Raw genomic sequence first — 19,654 nt, 5'->3', positions numbered from 1 at the left:
TTTTGTAGCTGGGACCAGCTGCTGGCTGGCCTTTTAAGGATGAGTTAATAAGCAAATGTACTTACAGCCTGTTTCTTACACTAAGGACTTGAACCTAGTAACTACGAAGACCAAAAAAAGTGAGGCCATTCAGGCTATTACGCTTCCACTTGTCAAAAAATTCTTAGATCAGAAGAGACAGAGGACTGAATTTTGAGTTTATATCAAAAGGGGTTTAAATATTTATTCTCAGTCCAATGTACACAACTTTGGTGGTCATGTCTAAGCTTACATTTTTTAATGTAACTCCACAGATATCAAGGGGACAGCATAATTTGGATGTGAGCTGGAATAAGACCTTGTTCAGAGGGAAAAGGGTGTTTTTTCACGCTGTCTTGTATCCACACACAAACTCTTCATTCAGTTACACATCACCTTCATCAATTAACCGTTTCAGATTTGGAAATAACATCATAGTGGATAAACCTATATAATTGCTTCTACCACCCGTTTTACTGCCATCCTGTAGTGTGCAGCTTCTTAGCTGATAAACGCATTTTGAGCTCAATGTTTCCTATTCCTGTGTTACTTCAACCTTGCAATATTTCCCCCTCTACTGCAGACGCAGAGCAAAATGAAGCTTTTTCTGATTGCAGGAAAACCAACGACTGCAGCTTTTGTTGACCTACAGAGCAATGGATTAACAGCAGCTTTAACAGTAAGAGAATTCAGAATTCACTGGCCTCAGGGGTAACCCTGCCTTACTTGACAGAGCTGGTGAACACACATGGACAGTCCTGGGACAGGGTTTTGGAAAGGCACCCGTGTGAGTCCACACTGTAATCCCAGGGAAAATGGCACAGAGCTGAAATACCTGCAGTTCATCAAGCTCCGAGGCAGACCAAGCAAATGATCTCTTCTAAAACTAAGGCAAGTTTCCAGGGGAGGGAGAACAGTCAGAAAGAATGGCATCCCATATTACAAAGCAACCATATAAAAATATATCAATAATACTGTTCTGAATACTGGTGGTGGCTGTACTTTTAGGAACAGCTGCTCCCATCCAGGCTGGTCCCCCTCTGCTTGTTAGGAGGCTCACGAGAGTATTCCTCCATCAGCCACTGAATTGTCAAGGCATAGGGGTTTTTAATTAATCTTAAATAGCTGCATCAGAAATATTTGCAAAATCCAACCTCCCTTTGCAAACATTACCAATTTCTATCAAGCTTTTCACCATACACTTCTCACTCCTCTCCCCAGTTACAATTATTTTGTTTTCTACATTGTTTTCCTGTTTCCACAAAACAAACTCGACCACGGCACATTATTCCTCGTTTCTCAAGCCACTTGGGGTACCTGATCACTAACTCAATCATCACCTACAGGAAGTCCCTCCAGCTCCCAGCTATCAAACATCTGGATCTCATCAGTGTTATGTAAAATACTGAAAGTGCTTATCACAGGAGACATATTTCTCTCTCAAGCATCCATTCCTCCTCTCCAGTCTTCTGAGGGCATGCGCTGTTGTCATTCTGCAGCTGCTCATGAGAATTAAACACCTCCTTCCTCCTGGACAATTATAACAAATTAGGCTTTATTAGACAGAGGTGCAAAGTCTTCAAAATGTCCAAACAGCAGCACTGCAACTACCAATAGTCACTCATTTTTCATTACAGCACATGAAGTCTCTTTCTCCTGAGCTCTTGTGTTTTCACCAGACCTTGAGAAACCATAAAAACATCCCTTTCTGCAAATGAACTCCTCAAAAAGAATATGAGGGGCAATGACCTCAACAGAATTTCAGAACCCCAAAAAGAAACATCTCTGAATAACTCACGAGCTGCAAAACACTGTAATCTCACTGCACAGCAGCTCATTAAGAGCAGATTTCTCTTGAGAACAGCCCAGAGAGAGAATTCACCCAGTCTGCTTGGAGCAGGGAATCTGAGAGGTGTCCTTGGTGTTGCAACATCGCAAGCTCAACCCAAATTTTATCATCCTACTATGTCATTACCTTTCCTCTCCATGTCTAATTAGCCTCACCGTTAATTCCTCTCACTCACTGCTGGCCTGCCAAGCTCAGAGGCTCTTTTCTACTACAGGAATATATCGCTGCCAAAGCTTCTGAATTATGAATTGCTCAGCCGTCTCCTCTACTCTTGTTGCCATTATGTCCTCCTGACCCAACCAAAACTAATGCGACACGTGGAACGGCCTATTAGCATTAATGATCTTCTGAGAACAGAGCTCTAAACAGTGTTTTATTCAATTTTGCTGAAATTAGCACAAAATAATGGGTTTCACAAAAAACAGATGTCAGAAGAGGTTCCATGGGGATTTTTCAACTGACCTCAAATCCCAGCACTCCTAATAAATACCTCTAACACCGTGCCAAAGGACACAACCCTGATTGCCAAGAACCTTACAGGAGTGCACACATTCACGACATATCTGCCCAGAAACCAAACCAAAACAAGACATAAAGGAGAGGTTTGGGGCTGCAACAAACCACATGGGAAGTATCTTAAATCAGAATAACTACAGTGTGTGGATGCATTTCTGCAGTGAGAACCCTACATAAAGTATCATGAAAGAATCACAGAATAGTGGGTGTTGGAAGGGATCTTTGGAGCTCATCCAGTCTAACCCCCATGCTAAAGCACGGTCACCCCCAGCAGACTGCATGGGATTGTGTCCAGCAAGGGGTTGAATATGTCCAATAAAGGAGTCTCCACAATCTCTCCGGGCAGTCTCTTCCAGTGATCACCACCAAAAAGACCTACTTTGTGTGTGTCCACAGGGACCAGGCCACGCTACTCAGCCTAAGAGTCACTTAGTTACCTTCCAAAAAGGGGCTCCCTCCACCACATCTCCACTGTTCACAGCAAATACCTAGAAAGACCTGCCAGACAGGCCCCTGACTCCGGTTTCTACAACCCACTACACGAGCAAATTCACTCTTACCTTCTTGTCCAAGAAATCAGCTGACAAAATCCTAGACTCAGTTTCCCTGTATTCAGTTACCTGCAGTGTCTGTTTTGATGGTCACTTTGAATAATGAGAAACAACAGAGGTAGCCCACAATGATCACTGTACTGCTGCAATACAGCCACAAGGAGCCCTGGGCTCTTAAATAAATACTCGTGCTGGTGCGTCTCGCTCCTACAGCGTGAAATCATCTGATGTTGTTTGATAAGACAACACAGAGAGACAAAATGATCTTTCATTTTTATCTCACCAAAACTGAACTCTCTCACTTTTCTTCTCCCAGTACTGGCAACTTCATTGGCTGACTCGGCGCTCTTCGGTCTCTTGTTAAGGGGCAGGTAGTCGTCATCATCTTAAAGAAACATATAAATATCACCATTTTAATGCCCAGAGAACTCATGTGCAGTGGTGGAACTGCTCTGAATGCCAAAGCTCTAATGCAGGAATTGAATGGTGCTTTATCAGGACATCAAATTTTACAACTAGTCACTCATCTGAGTAACTTCAGAAAGCTGCTGGCCTGTGCAGGAACAGTTTGCATAAGAGAGCCAGCACAAGGCATAAGACAGCAATACTTTCTAGGAAAAACAATAGTGTGCTCTGAAACATGACTGGACGTGTCATGACCATAAAATGACGATACAACAGGAAAAGAAATCAGGAAGGAAACTGTGTGACACAGACGACATCTAATTTCACCTAACTGGAAGTATCCGACCACTAATAATTATTGAAACACGGTACCTGAGTTTTATCTTTAAGAGCTCAAATGTGCTAAAACTAGTTTCAAACTGATGGATGTCACTGAAGTTCATTTACCAGGTCAGCCCCACCTCAAACACACACAAACTCACAGAGGGGGGAAAACTGCAAACTTTAAGTATTTTTCAGTGAGCGGCTACTTAACCAGTCACTCCCCAGTCCAAAACACCATCTTCCTTACTGGGTTTTTAAGACTGTCCGACTAACCATACCTGCAACCTTAGAGAAAAGAAATGGTTAAAGCAGACAAAGGAAATCAAAGTTATTTTTAGATCCAGAACAGTACCTGCCCATGTAACTGACGGCATCGTTCTTTTAGGAACCTATTGACAGCTCTTGCACCTCTGCAGCTGTATCATAATCTGTTGCAGACAACCCTCTCGGAGCATTTTTGCTTTTGTGGTAAAGGACTCTACATTTACACAGAACTTACTGACTATTCTGTCACCTTTTCTGTTGAGGTAATGTAAGAACTGTTATATTTTTCTGCTGGATTATAGAAAGATGAAACTAATGTCAGATGTGTCAAAATTGTCCTAAAAAGAATTGTCTAATTCCTAAATTGCTAATTTGGTGGTCTTAAACTTACCCATTCCTGAAGCAGGCAGAGCAAAGCCAATCTCAGAAGTGTTTAAAAGCAGCTGCAGGATGATGGAACCATAGAATGGTTTGGGTTGGAAGGGACCTTTAGATGATTCAGTCCAACCACCTGGCAATGAGCAGGGACACCTTCAACCAGATCAGGTTGCTCAAAGGCCCGTTCAGCTTGATCTTGAATGATGCCAGGATGGGGCATCTGCCACCAACCTGGGCAACCTGTGCCAGTGTTTCAGCACCCTCACTGTAAAAAATTTCTTGCTTAAATCCAGTCTAAATCTCCCCTCTTTTAGTTTAAAACCATTATCCTTTGCCCTATCGCACCGAGTCCTGCTGAAGACTCTATCCCCATCATTCCTACCGACACCCTTTAAGTACTGAAAGGCCACAATAAGGTCTCCCTGGCGCCTTCTCTTCTCCAGGCTGAACAACTCCAAGCCTCCCAGATTTTCCTCATAGGAGAACTGTTCCATCCCTCTGACCATTTGTGGGGTGTCCTCTGGAGCCATTCCAGCAGCTCCATGTCCTTCCTGTTCTGAGGACTCTAGAGCTGGACACAGGGCTCAAGGTGAGGTCTCACAAGAGCGGAGTAGAGGGGCAGAATCCTCTTCCTCAACCTGCTGGCCATACTGCTTTTCATGCACTGCAGAGTAGAGTTGGACTTCTGGGCTGCAAGCACATATTGCCGGCTCATAATTATCACTGTTAGAGGAATAAATCGAAGCTTCACTGACACCACCTCTAACATATCATCTCTGTTATGGTACAATCCCTCTCAGCAGCTTATGTTAACTACAAATTTTATATAAGTACAGAGTGCTTATAAAACAACATGTTCTTCATTATGAATGCTGCAAAACCTTGTTACAATCTAAATTAATGGCTGGTAAATAACAAGTATTCTTCATTACCAATGCTTCAAAAATCAGTGAAAGATGCAAATTCCTTTCACGCACCGTTTCCAAACCAGCACTGTCAGCCCAACGTGCCTCAGGATATTGTGGTTTTAACAAATTTCTGGACTAGATATGTTTACCAAGCAGCGCACGATCCACACTGCAGTCAACACTGGCACATACTCTTATTTATTCAGTGCCAAGTAGGGCAGGCAAGTAAAACACTTCTGGATAAAGAAAATCCTAATGGACCAAAACCAATGAATGGAGAACTAACCTTCGATGGTGACCTCAGTCTCAGAATCCTCACTTGTTTCTGAAGGGGCATGCTGGGAGGAATCTGAAGGGGGAAAAACAGGACTGACGGACACAAACCAGAATTTTAACCAAGCCCTCAGTGATTTTGTATCTAAAATAACACTCCTCCAAGAAGCCCCTGGCTCACTGAAACACTCTGCATTCACAGCAAGCACCAAAAAGAGAAGCAAAGATTTTTTTTTACTTATAAGCCTTTCAGTAATCCTAGACAAGGGTAAGAAGGTGGGCATTATACTTGTGTCATGGTTTAACCCAGCCAGCAAACAACCAACCACGTGAAGCTTAGCTAGTACAAAGAACCACAGGGCTGTTCACTCACTCCTCTCTTCTCCCAGATGGAGTGAGGAGGAGAAACAGAAAGGGTAAAACTCAACCCATAGGCTGAGACAAGAATGGTTCAACTGGGCAGCAAAGGGAGAGAAAACAAGAATAACAGTAAAAGAATATGTGTAACAGGTGACATCAATACAGATCACACTGTGCCCAGAACAGTGACACTGAAACACACACTGTGAGTCCGAAACATCATGAACCAAACCAAGCTGAGATGGGCCACAAAATAGAAACTCCAAAACCAAGCCAAGCTAGACCAAGAGCCGCACCACTGCGCCAACCTTATATATCCTGGACGTGATGCTGATGTCACGGAAAACCTCACTGGCCAGCCTGGTCAGCCACCCCAGCTGTGTCCCTTCCATACTTCTCATGAAAATTAACTCTTTCCCTGTCAAACACATTAAATTAATGTTTTCCCTGCTGGAAGCAGCATATAATCCACCCTTTATTCTATAATATCATCTACATCATGCCCAGATCTTACACTTTCCAACTGACCAACTCTTGTTGACCCCATCTGGAGTGCTGTGTCCAGTTCTGGAATGCCCAACATAAGAAGGATATGGAACTGTTGAAATGGGTCTAGAGGAGGCCATAAAGTTGATCTGAGGGCTAGAGCACCTCTGTTATGAGGACAAGCTGAGAGTGTTGGTGTTGTTCCGCCTGGAGAAGAGAAGGCTGCAGGCAGACCTTATAGCGACCATCCAGTACCTGAAGGGGGCACCAGGAAAGCTAGAGAGGAGCTTTTTACAAGGGGCTCTAGTGATACAATGAAGGGGAATGGCTTTAAATTGGAAGGGGGAAGACTTAGATTAGATATTAAGAAGAAATCCTTCATAAAGATGGTGAGGCACTGGCACAGGTTGCCCAGGGAAACTGGGCTACTCCCTCCCTGGAGGTGTTCAAGGCCAGGCCAGATGGGGCCTTGAACAACCTGGTCCAGCGGGAGGTGTCCCAGCCCATGGCAGGATTAGATTCATGGGGCATCTGCCCAGAAACCAAACAAGACATAACATAACAAGACATAAATGAGAGGCTTGGGGTTGCAAGAAATCACACGGGAAGTATCTTAAACCAGAGTAACTACAGCGTGTGAATGCATTTCTGCAGTGAGAACTATACATAAGTTATCACAAAAGGCTCCCACTTTGTGTGTGTCCATAGGGATCAGGCCACGCTACTCAGCCTAAGAGTCACTTGGTTACCTTCCAAAAAGGGGCTCCCTCCACCACATCTCCACTGTTCACAGCAAATACCTAGAAAGACCTGCTAGACAGGCTCCTGACTCCGGTTTCTATAACCCACTACATGAGCAAATTCACTCTTACCTTCTTGTCCAAGAAATCAGCTGACAAAATCCTAGACTCAGTTTTAATACAGGAAATTACCTGCAGTGCCTCTTTCGATGGTCACTTTGAATAATGAGAAACAACAGAGGTAACCTATGATGATCACTGTACTGCTGCAATACAGCCACAAGGAGCCCTGGGCTCTTAAATGAATATTCGTGCTGGTGTGTCTCGCCCCTACAGCGTGAAATCACAGAATCACAGAATAACCAGGTTGGAAGAGACCCACCGGATCATCGAGTCCAACCGTTCCTATCAAACACTAAACCATATCCCTCAGCACCTCATCCACCCGTGCCTTAAACACCTCCAGGGAAGGGGACTCAACCACCTCCCTGGGCAGCCTCTGCCAGTGCCCAATGACCCTTTCTGTAAAGAATTTTTTCCTAATGTCCAGCCTAAATCTCCCCTGGCGGAGCTTGAGGCCATTCCCTCTTGTCCTGTCCCCTGTCACTTGGGAGAAGAGGCCAGCACCCTCCCCTCCACAACCTCCTTTCAGGTAGTTGTAGAGAGCAATGAGGTCACCCCTCAGCCTCCTCTTCTCGTTTGATAAGACAACCCAGAGAGACAAAATGATCTTTCATTTTTATCTCACCAATACCAAACTCTCTTGCTTTTCTTCTCCCAGTACTGGCAACTTCATTGGCTGACTCAGTGCTCTTCGGTCTCTTGTTAGGGGGCAGGTAGTCGTCATCATCTTAAAGAAACATATAAATATCACCATTTTAATGCCCAGAGAACTCATGTGCGGTGGTGGAACTGCTCTGAAGGCCAAAGCTCTAATGCAGGAATTGAATGGTGCTTTATCATGACATGATTGTGACATTTCATAAGAGCATGGCTCATCTGGCTTGGAGGCGTGGATCAGCCCACACCGTGCATCAAAACTGCTTTCATAAAAAAAAAAAGACATGTCACCATCACAGGAAATTCCCTTCTGGCTGGAAAAGAAGTCCCAATATGCAGAACACACCCACTCCTTAGGGAAGTCTGCGGCCTCCCAGGGGCCTCCCGGGGCTTAAGATGTAAAGAGAAAACTTCCTAACCCGGTACTGCTTTCAAATTATTATCCATTACTGATTTTTCAGGCTGGCAGTGATAAAGTTGGAACATGAAAACAGAAGGTAATCAAGAGAGATTTCAGGGCTGTGGGATGATTGGTTAAGGGATCAGGAACACAAGTAGTGTTCTCTTCTATTCCTCCTATTGCAGGAAATGAGGAGGGAGGAAATAGGAAGAGCTGGCAGATCAATAACTGGCTGTAAGTAGAATTTCAGCAGCACCATCAGCAGAATTTTAGGTTTTTTGATCATGGTTCAGTCTATATGATACCAGGCCTGCTGGCAACAGATGGAGTACACCTGTTGCAAAGAGGGCATGAAAACAACAGGGGCACTGGTTAATGGGTTTTGCTCCACTTAAATGAGAAAGGGAGGCGTCAGTATAGAGGCTTTTAGCTCATATTTATCACTATTAGGGAAATAAATTGAAACTTCACTTATATCACCTCTAACACTTCATTTCTGTTGCAGTACAATTCTTCCCAAAACATTTTGTTAACTAGAAAGTTTATATAACTACAGTGCACCTACAAAATAATGTGTTCTTCACAATGAACGCTATAAAGCCTTGTTAAAATGTAAATTAATGGCTGGTAAATAAGAAGTATTCTTCATTATCAGTTCTTGAAAAATAGGTGAAAGATGCAAATCTTTCATGCACCATTTCAAAATCATCCCAGTCAGTCCAATATGCTCTTTCCTAGTTATTCAGTGCCAAGTAATGCAGGCAAGTAAAACACTTCTGGATAAAGAAAATCCTAATGGACCAAAACCAATGAATGGAGAACTAACCTTCGATGGTGACCTCGACCTCAGGATCCTCACTTGTTTCTGAAGGGGTAGGCTGGGAGGAATCTGAAGGGGGAAAACAGGACTGATGGACACAGAACAGATTTTTAACCAGCCCTCTGTGATCTTACATTTAAACTAACACTTCCCAAAGAAGCCCCTGGCTCAGTGAAACGCTCTGCGTTCACAGCATGCAACAAAAACAGGAGCAAAGACATTTTACCATAAGCCTTTCAGCAATTCTAGAGAAGGGTAAGGAGGTGGGGATTATACTTGCTAAATTGCATGTGCAGCAGAGCAGAGTTGGTGTTAATGACAGTAGGAAATTCCTTATTCTTGGCTTAATAGGATTATATACAATGATAAATATTTTTCCTTGTTATCAAGGATTACTGAAAATATAAACAAAGGCTGTGTGCCCCTACTGATAATACACTTCTTTACCATTTATATGGAGCCACACTTGTTGCTCTATAATCATTTCCATAACAGGCTGCAAGGCCAACAGTAAAATGAGAGGGAAATTCATAACCACAATGTTTTCAATACTCCATGGGAGAAAGCACAATCTGCATTTAACAAAGTTTAAAATTGAAGCTATTTATCTTGGAAACTATTTCAAAACTAAGTAGCAGTCTATGAAGGAATGTATGTTAATTATTCTGGCAGAGTAATGCTATGCCTGTGCATTCTTTTCAAGTCATATTAAAGCAACTGGCTTAAACACTAAAGTAAGGGGTTTTTTAATAAAGTATTATCATCACCGGGTATTTTTTGATCTTGTGTAAATACCCACAGCTCCTAAGCAGCAGCCACCTCCACCGTTCTAAATGTTGTCATTCACTAGCACCATTTCTCAAACGTGATTTCATTCAGTTGAAACCCATTTCTTTCGATGCATGTAATCTTAATTTTCTGATTGCTCAATGTCAATCATGCCATGCTCCCCACTCCTTCCCACTCCCCAAGACCCCAGACACCTTCACCAGCTACAGCCAATCTGGGGGATTCCAGGCATGTTTATTTTGCCAGTTCTCTTCTCACTGTCTTTGTCAAGGTTACTGGAGGGGCAAAACTGTGAAATCCCACATTGACCTGCACCAAAAGCTACATTCGCACATCCCTCGCATGTTTTTCTTCGCAGAAAAAAAAATCATTCCTGCAAATCTTCAGCATCCAGGCTGCAAGTTTCAAAGAAACTCTTGGAAGAACTTTAAATGCCTAGTGTATGTATTTCTCTGAAGGATATACACCAAAGAGTTCATAAAATCCAGGCATTTTCATTGATTTTTCTTTCATATTCATTTTCATGAGGATCAGCAATAAATAGTTTTATTTTACAGAATCCAGACAACATTGTCCACGCTGTATGCCTATTTAAACAATAAATTAAACTGAAGTTAGACTGGTACCTGCAATTTTTATCACTGCCTATAAATCTTTTCGTAAGTTCTAACCTTCAAAAACAACAAGTTTAGTCTACTTAGCAAAACCAGGTTGCAACTTACAGTACCTCTCTTATGGAAACTTGTACAGGAGAACAGAACAGAGAAAAAGAGTGTGGAACAAAACCATGTGCTGAGACAAAGGGTTATGCTCAGCATATGTCGCTATAAAATTCTACATAGTCATCACCAAAGCAAAGTCTGAGTTTTGGTCACTTCGTATCACGCTTCCCTTTCTCAAGCATAAAGCTCATGCCAGAGTTAACAGTGCAGTCAGCAAGAGCAAAGAATTCTCCTTTATCAAGAGAAATGCTTTGAAATTTCAGAAATTATACCCTTAACTATGGTGATATTTACCTTCAACGCAAATTAATGGTATTTGCAAAACTGAATATTGCTGCTGGCATAACTTGGCCTTGACGTCTCCAAGAAATACTCCCTACTCAGGTTTGGGAGTCGGGTGCTCAGAATGAAACTAGCTGGAGAATGATGTCTTTTAACATCACATGAAAGCATTAGATGCTGGGTGACAAGTACCTTACAAATGCAATTTATGATTTAAATAGTGAAAACTACCATCAAAAGGTGCTTATAGCAAGTCACAAAGTGCCTTGATTTAGGAGAATAAAAGCGAAACAAAACATCCAAAAGCCAACCATATGGAAATGTGTAAAGAGGATAATTGGAGAAGATGTAAAACTTTAATTAAGGTGCCATCTTCTTAAATTTTTCTGTAAAGAACGACACGATGGTGTTCCATTATTCTCATGAAAAACAATTTGTATCTCTAACCTGCTACTGGTATTTGAAACCCTAATGGCTTCATTCAGACAAATATAAAGTAAAAAACATACCAAAATAAAAATACAAAAGGACCTTTTAACATCAACTATTCAAAGTAAGGATTTTCATAAGCAAAAATTCCAGAACCGTGGTCAGATGAACAACATACAGAAGGCTCCGTTTCTGAATCTCAGATCCAGGCCAGCAGGAGTCCTCTGATGTTATACAGAAATTCATAGGCTGAAATGCAGATTAGCATTTTCTAGTGTTTGCAAATGGAAAACCAGTATTAACACAGACAATTTTGGAGTAAATATTTGTCAGATATACTACAGAACTCCTTCCACCAAACAGACCTTCCAAGTACTTTGTTCTGTCTGTACCCACTCACCTCACACAGAGCTGAAAGAAATTATTACATTATACTTGTAACACATAAGCACATTTATTAAATTTTATAACCAGTTATGAAACAGACTGAATTGATGAGAAATATATCGATTTCCACAAATCACTAGTGCATTACTGATCAAAGTGATGCTTTCGGATTTAGAAAAGAAAGAAAGGAGATTCCTTTCTGTACGCCTCTACTTGGACACCCAAAAATTAAGACAACTGCAATTTTCACTTCTGTTGAAGTTTAAGTTTCAATAGCCTAACTCTTACATCAAATCAAGGAAGCAGAGCGTGGAAAAGTAAAACTCACACATTTAATTTTAAAACACACATGTGAGAAAAATACAACTAAAGGTTCTACCTGTGTAACTTTTTGCAAGGGCAATTTTCTCATCCATCTCCGATATTTCGGAAGGGCCTGCTTGGGAACAAAGAAAACGGCTTTTAAAGTGTGTCCCATGACAAATACATTTTCCGAGCCCACTGAGGAATTTGCCAAGTAGCTCTTTAACTTCACATATCACAGCTCATTTCATACTTTCTGTGATGTTGAACTTACTTAGAAGAGACCACGTGAAACAATAATACAGAAATCCTAACTCATCCAGCTCAACGGGGCAATGGCTGGGGCGTGTATTTTTCTGCTACTGTACAATCAGACTTACACCAAACAGCAGGTTTTCAACTTTTTTTGTGTTAATAAACTCATTTTAAAACATGAAATGTTGATGGTTCTGCTTTTTTTTCCAATTGATTTTTAATCAGCTAAATCTTTTTCAACGCCTGTTAAAATTTCTATTCCTGGGGAGTCCTTTTGGATGTTCAAATTTCTATCGACATTAAAGAACCAAACTCAGGGAGATTAAAATCATTTACGACACTTCAAGGCTGTTTGCTTTTCATCACAACATCTCCTGTGATGGCTGCGTACGGACCACTATAAAAAAGCTGGTGCAGAATGCAGCACACAAATGACACTTAAAAGATTAAATTAACACCCCTAAAAACCTACTGCTTAATGCTCTGGCACTCCCGCAGTTCAACTGAGAGAGTGAACTGCCTGCAGCACAAATGGCTTCACACTGAGCAAGAGATCATTCTATAGCACAGAAATAGCATCGGTATCTAAAACTCAGTGGATGTGGAGCATACGGTAACGTATAGGATTCACTGGAATGGAAGGATTTGGACTAATTGTTCTGCATAAATCGAATCCTGTGCTCATTTGAAAACACAGCCTGCAGATCACATCGCTCCCCAGAAATTATGGCCATCTAGAGGTAGACTTAGAAGTGTGTCAACAACTCAAATTAACAGCTTCCCAACAGAAAATGCTACTGCTAATAAGGCAAGTAAGTGAAATACTTGGAATTCATTATTTCATATACACAGTAAGTAAGATAAGATAGAAAAGACTGGTCACGATCAGACTTGATGAGCATTTCAGTTCAACTGAAAGCACCTACACAAATACTCAGAGTTATTCAAGAAAATCAATATTTAGAGATTATATTTTTGAAAGAAAAACATTATTAGGTGGTTACAGCAATGTTTGGTTGAGATAGTTCTGCCTAATTTGGTTGCTCAGATTTTCACAGGGATTTTTGAAATTAACAGGGCTTCAAATGACAAACCTCTACAGGATTCCCTGGTTTACAGGCAGCCCTTTCAGTGCTGCTTTAACCTGCTCCTGCCCTCTGCCTGTGAACATTTTCCTATTTCATAGAATCATAGAATCACCAGCTTGGAAGAGACCCACCGGATCATCGAGTCCAACCATTCCTATCAATCACTAAACCATGTCCCTTAGCACCTCGTCCACCCGTCCCTTAAACCCCTCCAGGGAAGGGGACTCAACCCCCTCCCCGGGCAGCCTCTGCCAGTGCCCAAGGACCCTTGCTGTGAAAAATTTTCTCCTAATGTCCAGCCTAAACCTCCCCTGGCGGAGCTTGAGGTCATTTCCTCTAGTCCTGTCACCTGTCAATTGGGAGAAGAGCCCAGCTCCCTCCTCTCCACAACCTCCTTTCAGGTTGTTATAGAGAGCAATGAGGTCACCCCTCAGCCTCCTCTTCCCCAGGATAAACACCCCCAGCTCTCTCAGACGTTCCTCTTGTTCTCCAGCCCCTTCCCCAGCTTTGTTGCTCTTCTCTGGACTCGCTCCAGAGCCTCAACATCCTTCTTGTGGTGAGGGGCCCAGAACTGAACTCAGGATTCGAGGAGCGGTCTCCCCAGTGCCGAGTACAGAGGGAGAAGAACCTCCCTGGACCTGCTGGCCATGCTGTTTCTGATCCAAGCCAAGATGCCACTGGCCTGCTTGGCCACCTGGGCCACTGCTGGCTCATGTCCAGTTGCTGTCAACCAACACCCCCAGGTCCCTCTCCTCCAGGCAGCTTTCCAGCCAGACTTCTCCTAGTCTGGAGCTGCTCAGGGTTGTTGTGCCCCAAGTGCAGGACCCGGCATTTGGCCTTGTTAAACCTCATCCCATTGGTCTCAGCCCAGCGGTCCAGCCTGTTCACCTCAGAGGAGCTCCCGCAAATTGATTCACAACACGGCTCCAGAAAAAGTGGTACGTGCATGCCGAGACCAAATCCAAACACAGGAAAACATGTAAGGATGGAAAGGAGCAGGGCAGAAGCCAGAGACACTGCTGCTGCTCCAGGCACGGGAGGAGAAATTCTCATCAAACAGTGTGATTAGCAACTGTTCAGGGCAAGCGTGAACAAAACCCGGCCTCCCGGGGTGTGCTGGAAAATGTTTCCATGGCCTAAATTTGCATTTATTTAAATCGGCATATTCCACGTGTGCAGCCAGACAGAAGTGTCAGTTCCTAAGAACACTTCTGAACATGCAGTTATTAGCATTCATACCGCACTAACACACAGGAGCATGCATCCTATTATAAGCAAATATCCTGTCATAAGCACATATTTTCATGTCTATTCTTTAATTCAGTCTTGACAGGACTGTTTAACCTACGTACTCTGTAACAGTCTCTAGATTGCGTTACCTTCATGGCAAACACATGCAGTGACACAAATAAAAAAAAGGAAAATGAGAAGGCTTTGACACATTCAAACTTCAAGAAAGATTTCTTCAGCTAAAAAGATTCACTTACCAGGCTTACAGCCCCTGGGATTATGCACAGAAAATTCAAACCTCTCAGCCTTAATGTCAATAAAAAACACAGTATGTGTAGTAAACTCATCAGAGTCTTTTTTTAAGTGATTTATATAGATTTATGTTATGAAACTTGGAGGGTTTTTTTTTCATAATATCATGCTTTGACACAGGAATTGTTTCAGAGTTTACAAAGTGTAAAGCAATATAATCTACTAGATTAATTTAGTAATAACCAGAAAATTAAATTAAAAAGAATTCTGCAAGTTCTACCACCAGGAGACATTAAGAGAAGCAAAGACATTTTCACTTCACTACATCCACGCACATAACAGGCAGACACACACAGGACATCGCTAAGAAAAGCCCAAACCAAGTACAGCGGAAATCAGATCGAAAGAAATATTCCATCTGGGAATAGACGTATGAGGAAATCACAAAAAAAGAAGAGAACTTGAGAAGTAAGAACTTAATTCCACTGCAGCAGGTATCGCAGAGGGCACAAAGCACAGTCACAAGGTGGAAGACTTCATTACTAAAACCACAGGACACGTTAGCAGTAAAATCTTGCAGCAGAATCTCAGCACGGCAGTGAAACTTGTGAAAGACAGCTATTGCCATCCTCACAAACTTCTGAAAAGCCTGCTACAAACGTCACTGTTCACGTTCTAACCATTCCTTTAAAATAAGAGATGTCACTCCCCTCAGTCACAGCTATTCCTTCCCACCTACTGACACCGAGTCCAAACCCATGAGCCCCAGTTTCCAATGGATTACGTCCTAATGCTACCAGCCAAACCCGTGCCACTTGGCAGAAGGAATGGATTTATCATCTCATGGACTGGCTTCGTCAGCGATGCTCCATTTTTGGTCTTTCTTTTCACGACACAGATGGCAGCAATGTGAACAATATGTAATCACCCGCGCAATATCAGAACGCCTTTAGGAAGCACAACACTGTGCCTGCTTGTTTTCTCGAAGCATCCTCTGGAATTTTGTGGTTTAAGAGAGCATCCACATGCTGAGTCTTACATGGTGGTGGCTGGAGCACTGCCAGCTCAGCTTTACAGCCCCATGGAAAAGGACATCACTTCTCTGGGAGATCATCAAAAGAGAACAATTTTCTTCATAGAGACATAGTAAAAGACATTAATGAATTTCAAGGTTCCAGAGTGAGAATAAACGGACACATTCCCCCTCCCCTTTTTTTTTCAATTCAGCAGAAGATATTTTCGATCTCATTTGGGTTTGGATGAATGGATTATTTTAACTGCTTCACTAACATTTCCAATACACGGTGCTTTACAGAAAAGAGATGTAGGCAGCTGTTTACTCCCTTCTAAGTGGTTTGTAAGCTTAACCAGTCAGTTCATTAGACAGTGGTTTATCAGCCAAGTCACGGCACACATTGTTTACAGCCTCTTGCTTCTGCTTCCAGTTCTTTGTTTGAACTTCCAGGCGTCAGTGGTAACAGAAGACTCGCATTCACAAAATTCATGGGATAACATGCCTCGTTTAGGAAAAGCTTGGTCCTTAGGGTCCTTAGTCAGCAAGTTACTCAGTTCTGCATGGGTTGTGTCTCCAAAAAGCCTTGTTTCACTGATAAAGAGGACTGAAGATGCTACATAGCCTCAAGGAATTTTCTTGATGTATTCCTACTTCTTCGTAAATTGAAAAAAAAAGAGAAAAAGGATAGCTCAATTCTGTTCTCTTAACTGATTCAGAGCTGCTCTCGTTCTGGCACTGATAGTATTTTCACCTCATTTTTTTCCATGAAAGTCTTCAGGAGAGCCTGGGTCTTGTAGACAGCCTTCTAGTGTGAAGGCCAGGTGCGTGTCTGTTCCTTCCTAATATATTTATTCACCAGCTGAATAGTCTCTGGATGCAAGGAAGCTGGTGTAGATGCTGGTAGGGAATACAGAGAAGGAGATCTATTTGCATGGATACAGTACAGAAGGCATGTCCCTCCCGCTTGCCTTTAGGATCAGACCCTGCTCATACCAATCTGGTCCATAGCACAAGCTGAAACGAATGCTGGTCCCTCTGCAACCACCAAGGAAACAGATCTATTCCCACAGCACAGCGATACGCTTTATCGAAGAGTACAAACCACATCTCAAGGATTAAATCACACTTCAACCCCTAAGCTAAGAAATAACATTTTAGCTAATGTTTCTTTTCATAAAAGCCATAATGCCTGGTAGTTGCAGATAAGATATATACAGGAATGTTAACTGTAATAGCTGGAATGCTCCACCATGCGTTATTTAATCTTGCAGGTCTCTGCTCCGTCCTTTTCCTCATTTAGTCAAAAGTCAAAACCTGGACTTTCTTCCAGAACAGGTTCTCTGTGGTGTCACCCAAAGCATTTAACACAGCAGTGACCTTCACATCTGTCCAGGATACTGGAAAAACCCACCCACTGTCGTACCGCTACTGCCCACTGATGGAAAAACTGCCCCTAATGCTGTGTCAAAACACCCACATGAGTTTTGATGGCTCAGGTCCCTGTTCCTCAGTCTTCTTCCTGTGCACTGCCAAAACATCTCTAAATTTAGTACTACAGTATTAATTCACAGCGACAGCCAAATGCTGCAACCTACAAAAAGATAATAAGATATTAAAAGAACCTCCACCCACAGGTGTAATTTCCACCCCTGTTTGATTGATGGGAGAATTCTGTGTGCCACTGAAGTGCTTTGGTCAGCATTACAGAGCTGTGAGAGAGAGCAAACACTCCGAGAACAACAATAACAGTGAAATTTCATCAGTAAATCATTTTCTCCAGGAAGCCCCAAGCAGATTGCTGTTCTCTAACAGTTAAGTTGTGTCTTCTCATAAATCGGTAAGCCTGGCCTTTGCTTCAAGGTATTTTTAGTAAGACCTATAACCCCAGCCATTGTCTTTATTTTGCAGCACTTCTCTACAAGGCAACACAATCTTGTGTCACCCTGCAGGGTAACTGTGCTTTTCTAAGGTTCACTCCTCTGCACACACAAACCCCTCTGAATTTATAGCTCCCTGCTCTCCGTACAACCTTTGGTTTCAATCTGAGCATCAACAACTCAAAGGAACTCCAGGGAAGGTGACGTGACATGACACGGCAATGACTCCTAGCTCACAGCACCCCATCCCTCCTACCAGCATATTCAGGTTTGAATCTTTGGAATGCAAGTCTGGAAGCCTACGCTGTGAGTGGGGAAACCGGGGGTTATTAACTGAGCACCATTTTATCTGCAAAAGATAGATGCTGCTCTTCATCAACCAGAAGGTTTAAATTTCGAGTTCTGCAAACGACAAGAGAAATCCCCACCACAAATCCACATCGCTTAAACTTTGCTATGGAAGCACATTGTACAAACAGGATTTTTGAGCTCAGACAATCACACTGCAGCACAATGGGTTCCTGTTCTGTAAGGAAGCTATTTCAGTGCAGACTCTCTTCAAGAAACAGCATTGGATTACACTTTGGGCTATTGGCCAAATTCTGACTGCTTTTATGCATGAAATGGAAAGCCACAAGGGGCTGAAAAGATGACAGGACTTGGCTTTGGAAGGAACATTCATTAGGTTGTCTCCAAAAAAAGTATCTATTTTTTACTATGTTCCATCTTGCTTGTAAACCCATCCACCCCCTGAGACAATGTACAAATAGGAAGAGAAGACAATCCTTCCACCAGAGAATTCACCTTTCAAATTCAGAACTTGAGTGGTGGCATTTTGCTGTGCTGCACAGTTAAGATCTCTCCGAATAGTGTTCACACATTACTCGAGATGTGCCAGTACAAGAATATTGATACCAACCTGTCGTTAGTTATTAAAGAACATTAGAAAATAATCCCGAGAATCTTCTGTGTCTAAACACACAGAAAAATGTTATCTTGATAACATGTAGCATTACAAAAAGAAAGGATGTGCTGGTTTGCACTTGGTTGCTTAACATGCAGTGATCTTTCACAGACACATAGCAGCTTGCCTATTTTCCTTTGCATTGCTCAATTAACCTAATGACAAACTGGCTGAAATAATAAATTCAAGGTTCTAGTTATTTTACATTGCCACTTATTATTACAACTTTCTAATTACTGGTCATTTCAATCTACAGAAAATCCGCACTTACTTCTGGAGTTCTTCAGAGTAACTTAAATGATAGCCTGCATGGAAACGCAAGCTAACAGAGCTAAGAAATTTTATATTTAAGGACAAAGAATTAGTAAAAAGAGGCACAGAGAGAACAACGCTTAAGTAATCAACCTTTTCATGAGATAAACACATATGAAAGTTGGTATCAGTACCTGGAATATCATATTGATAATAGTCAGGATCATCCAATTCCTTCTTCACCGTTACTGTTGTCATTTCCAAAGAAATTCCTGTAGAAGCAACAAAGGAATCTAACATGGACACTAATAATATCTAGGTTCTTAGAAAAAAACCAAACTAAATACCCATCAAGATCCTAATTGGTCTCTACTCAAAAAAAAGAAGACAAAAGGCACCAAACAATTGCTGAGCTGAAACGATGGTACCGAAGTGACCTGCTGGTTTCTTATGTTTCAGTTTGGACATGGTTGGAAGGGATTCAGCATGAAATGCTTCCCTACAAATCCTTGCAAAATCCTCCTTTTCTGCCCACCACATCATCAAAATAAGTACAGCTTATCACTGGTTGTACTGGAAGTACTTCCAGACCTGCTTCCGCTCACTGTTCTGCACAGTCAAGTTTAGGTTCCACCTGCATCAAACCAGTGGAGCAACACCAGAGCTCCTCAACTGCTCCCGGCTTCCTTCAAGTGAACCATCAGCTCCATAAGCCTTCACAGCATTCCCTAAAATGT

General features: G+C 42.2%; 1 protein-coding gene across 2 annotated transcripts in view; it reads right to left on the bottom strand.

Moving 5' to 3' along the window:
• The window catches only part of GTF2I (general transcription factor IIi), an 86,364-nt gene that overhangs the window by 39,196 nt on the left and 27,514 nt on the right, over nucleotides 1-19,654 (bottom strand). The window contains exons 9-13 of one of the 2 annotated variants that reach the window (XM_069873923.1): nucleotides 19,112-19,189; nucleotides 12,061-12,120; nucleotides 9,079-9,141; nucleotides 7,821-7,922; nucleotides 3,218-3,319 (exon numbers count right to left, since the gene is read on the bottom strand). In XM_069873923.1, coding sequence (XP_069730024.1) covers nucleotides 3,218-3,319; nucleotides 7,821-7,922; nucleotides 9,079-9,141; nucleotides 12,061-12,120; nucleotides 19,112-19,189 — 405 coding nt within the window. The remainder of the gene's footprint in view (nucleotides 1-3,217; nucleotides 3,320-7,820; nucleotides 7,923-9,078; nucleotides 9,142-12,060; nucleotides 12,121-19,111; nucleotides 19,190-19,654) is intronic. The other variant, XM_069873924.1, reaches the window with a different exon arrangement.

Source organism: Phaenicophaeus curvirostris, chromosome 21 (assembly GCF_032191515.1).
Source record: "Phaenicophaeus curvirostris isolate KB17595 chromosome 21, BPBGC_Pcur_1.0, whole genome shotgun sequence".
Lineage (NCBI taxonomy): Eukaryota > Metazoa > Chordata > Aves > Cuculiformes > Cuculidae > Phaenicophaeus > Phaenicophaeus curvirostris.
The sequence above is the reverse complement of the archived record's forward strand: the minus strand, read 5'-3'. Positions and strand labels throughout refer to the sequence as shown.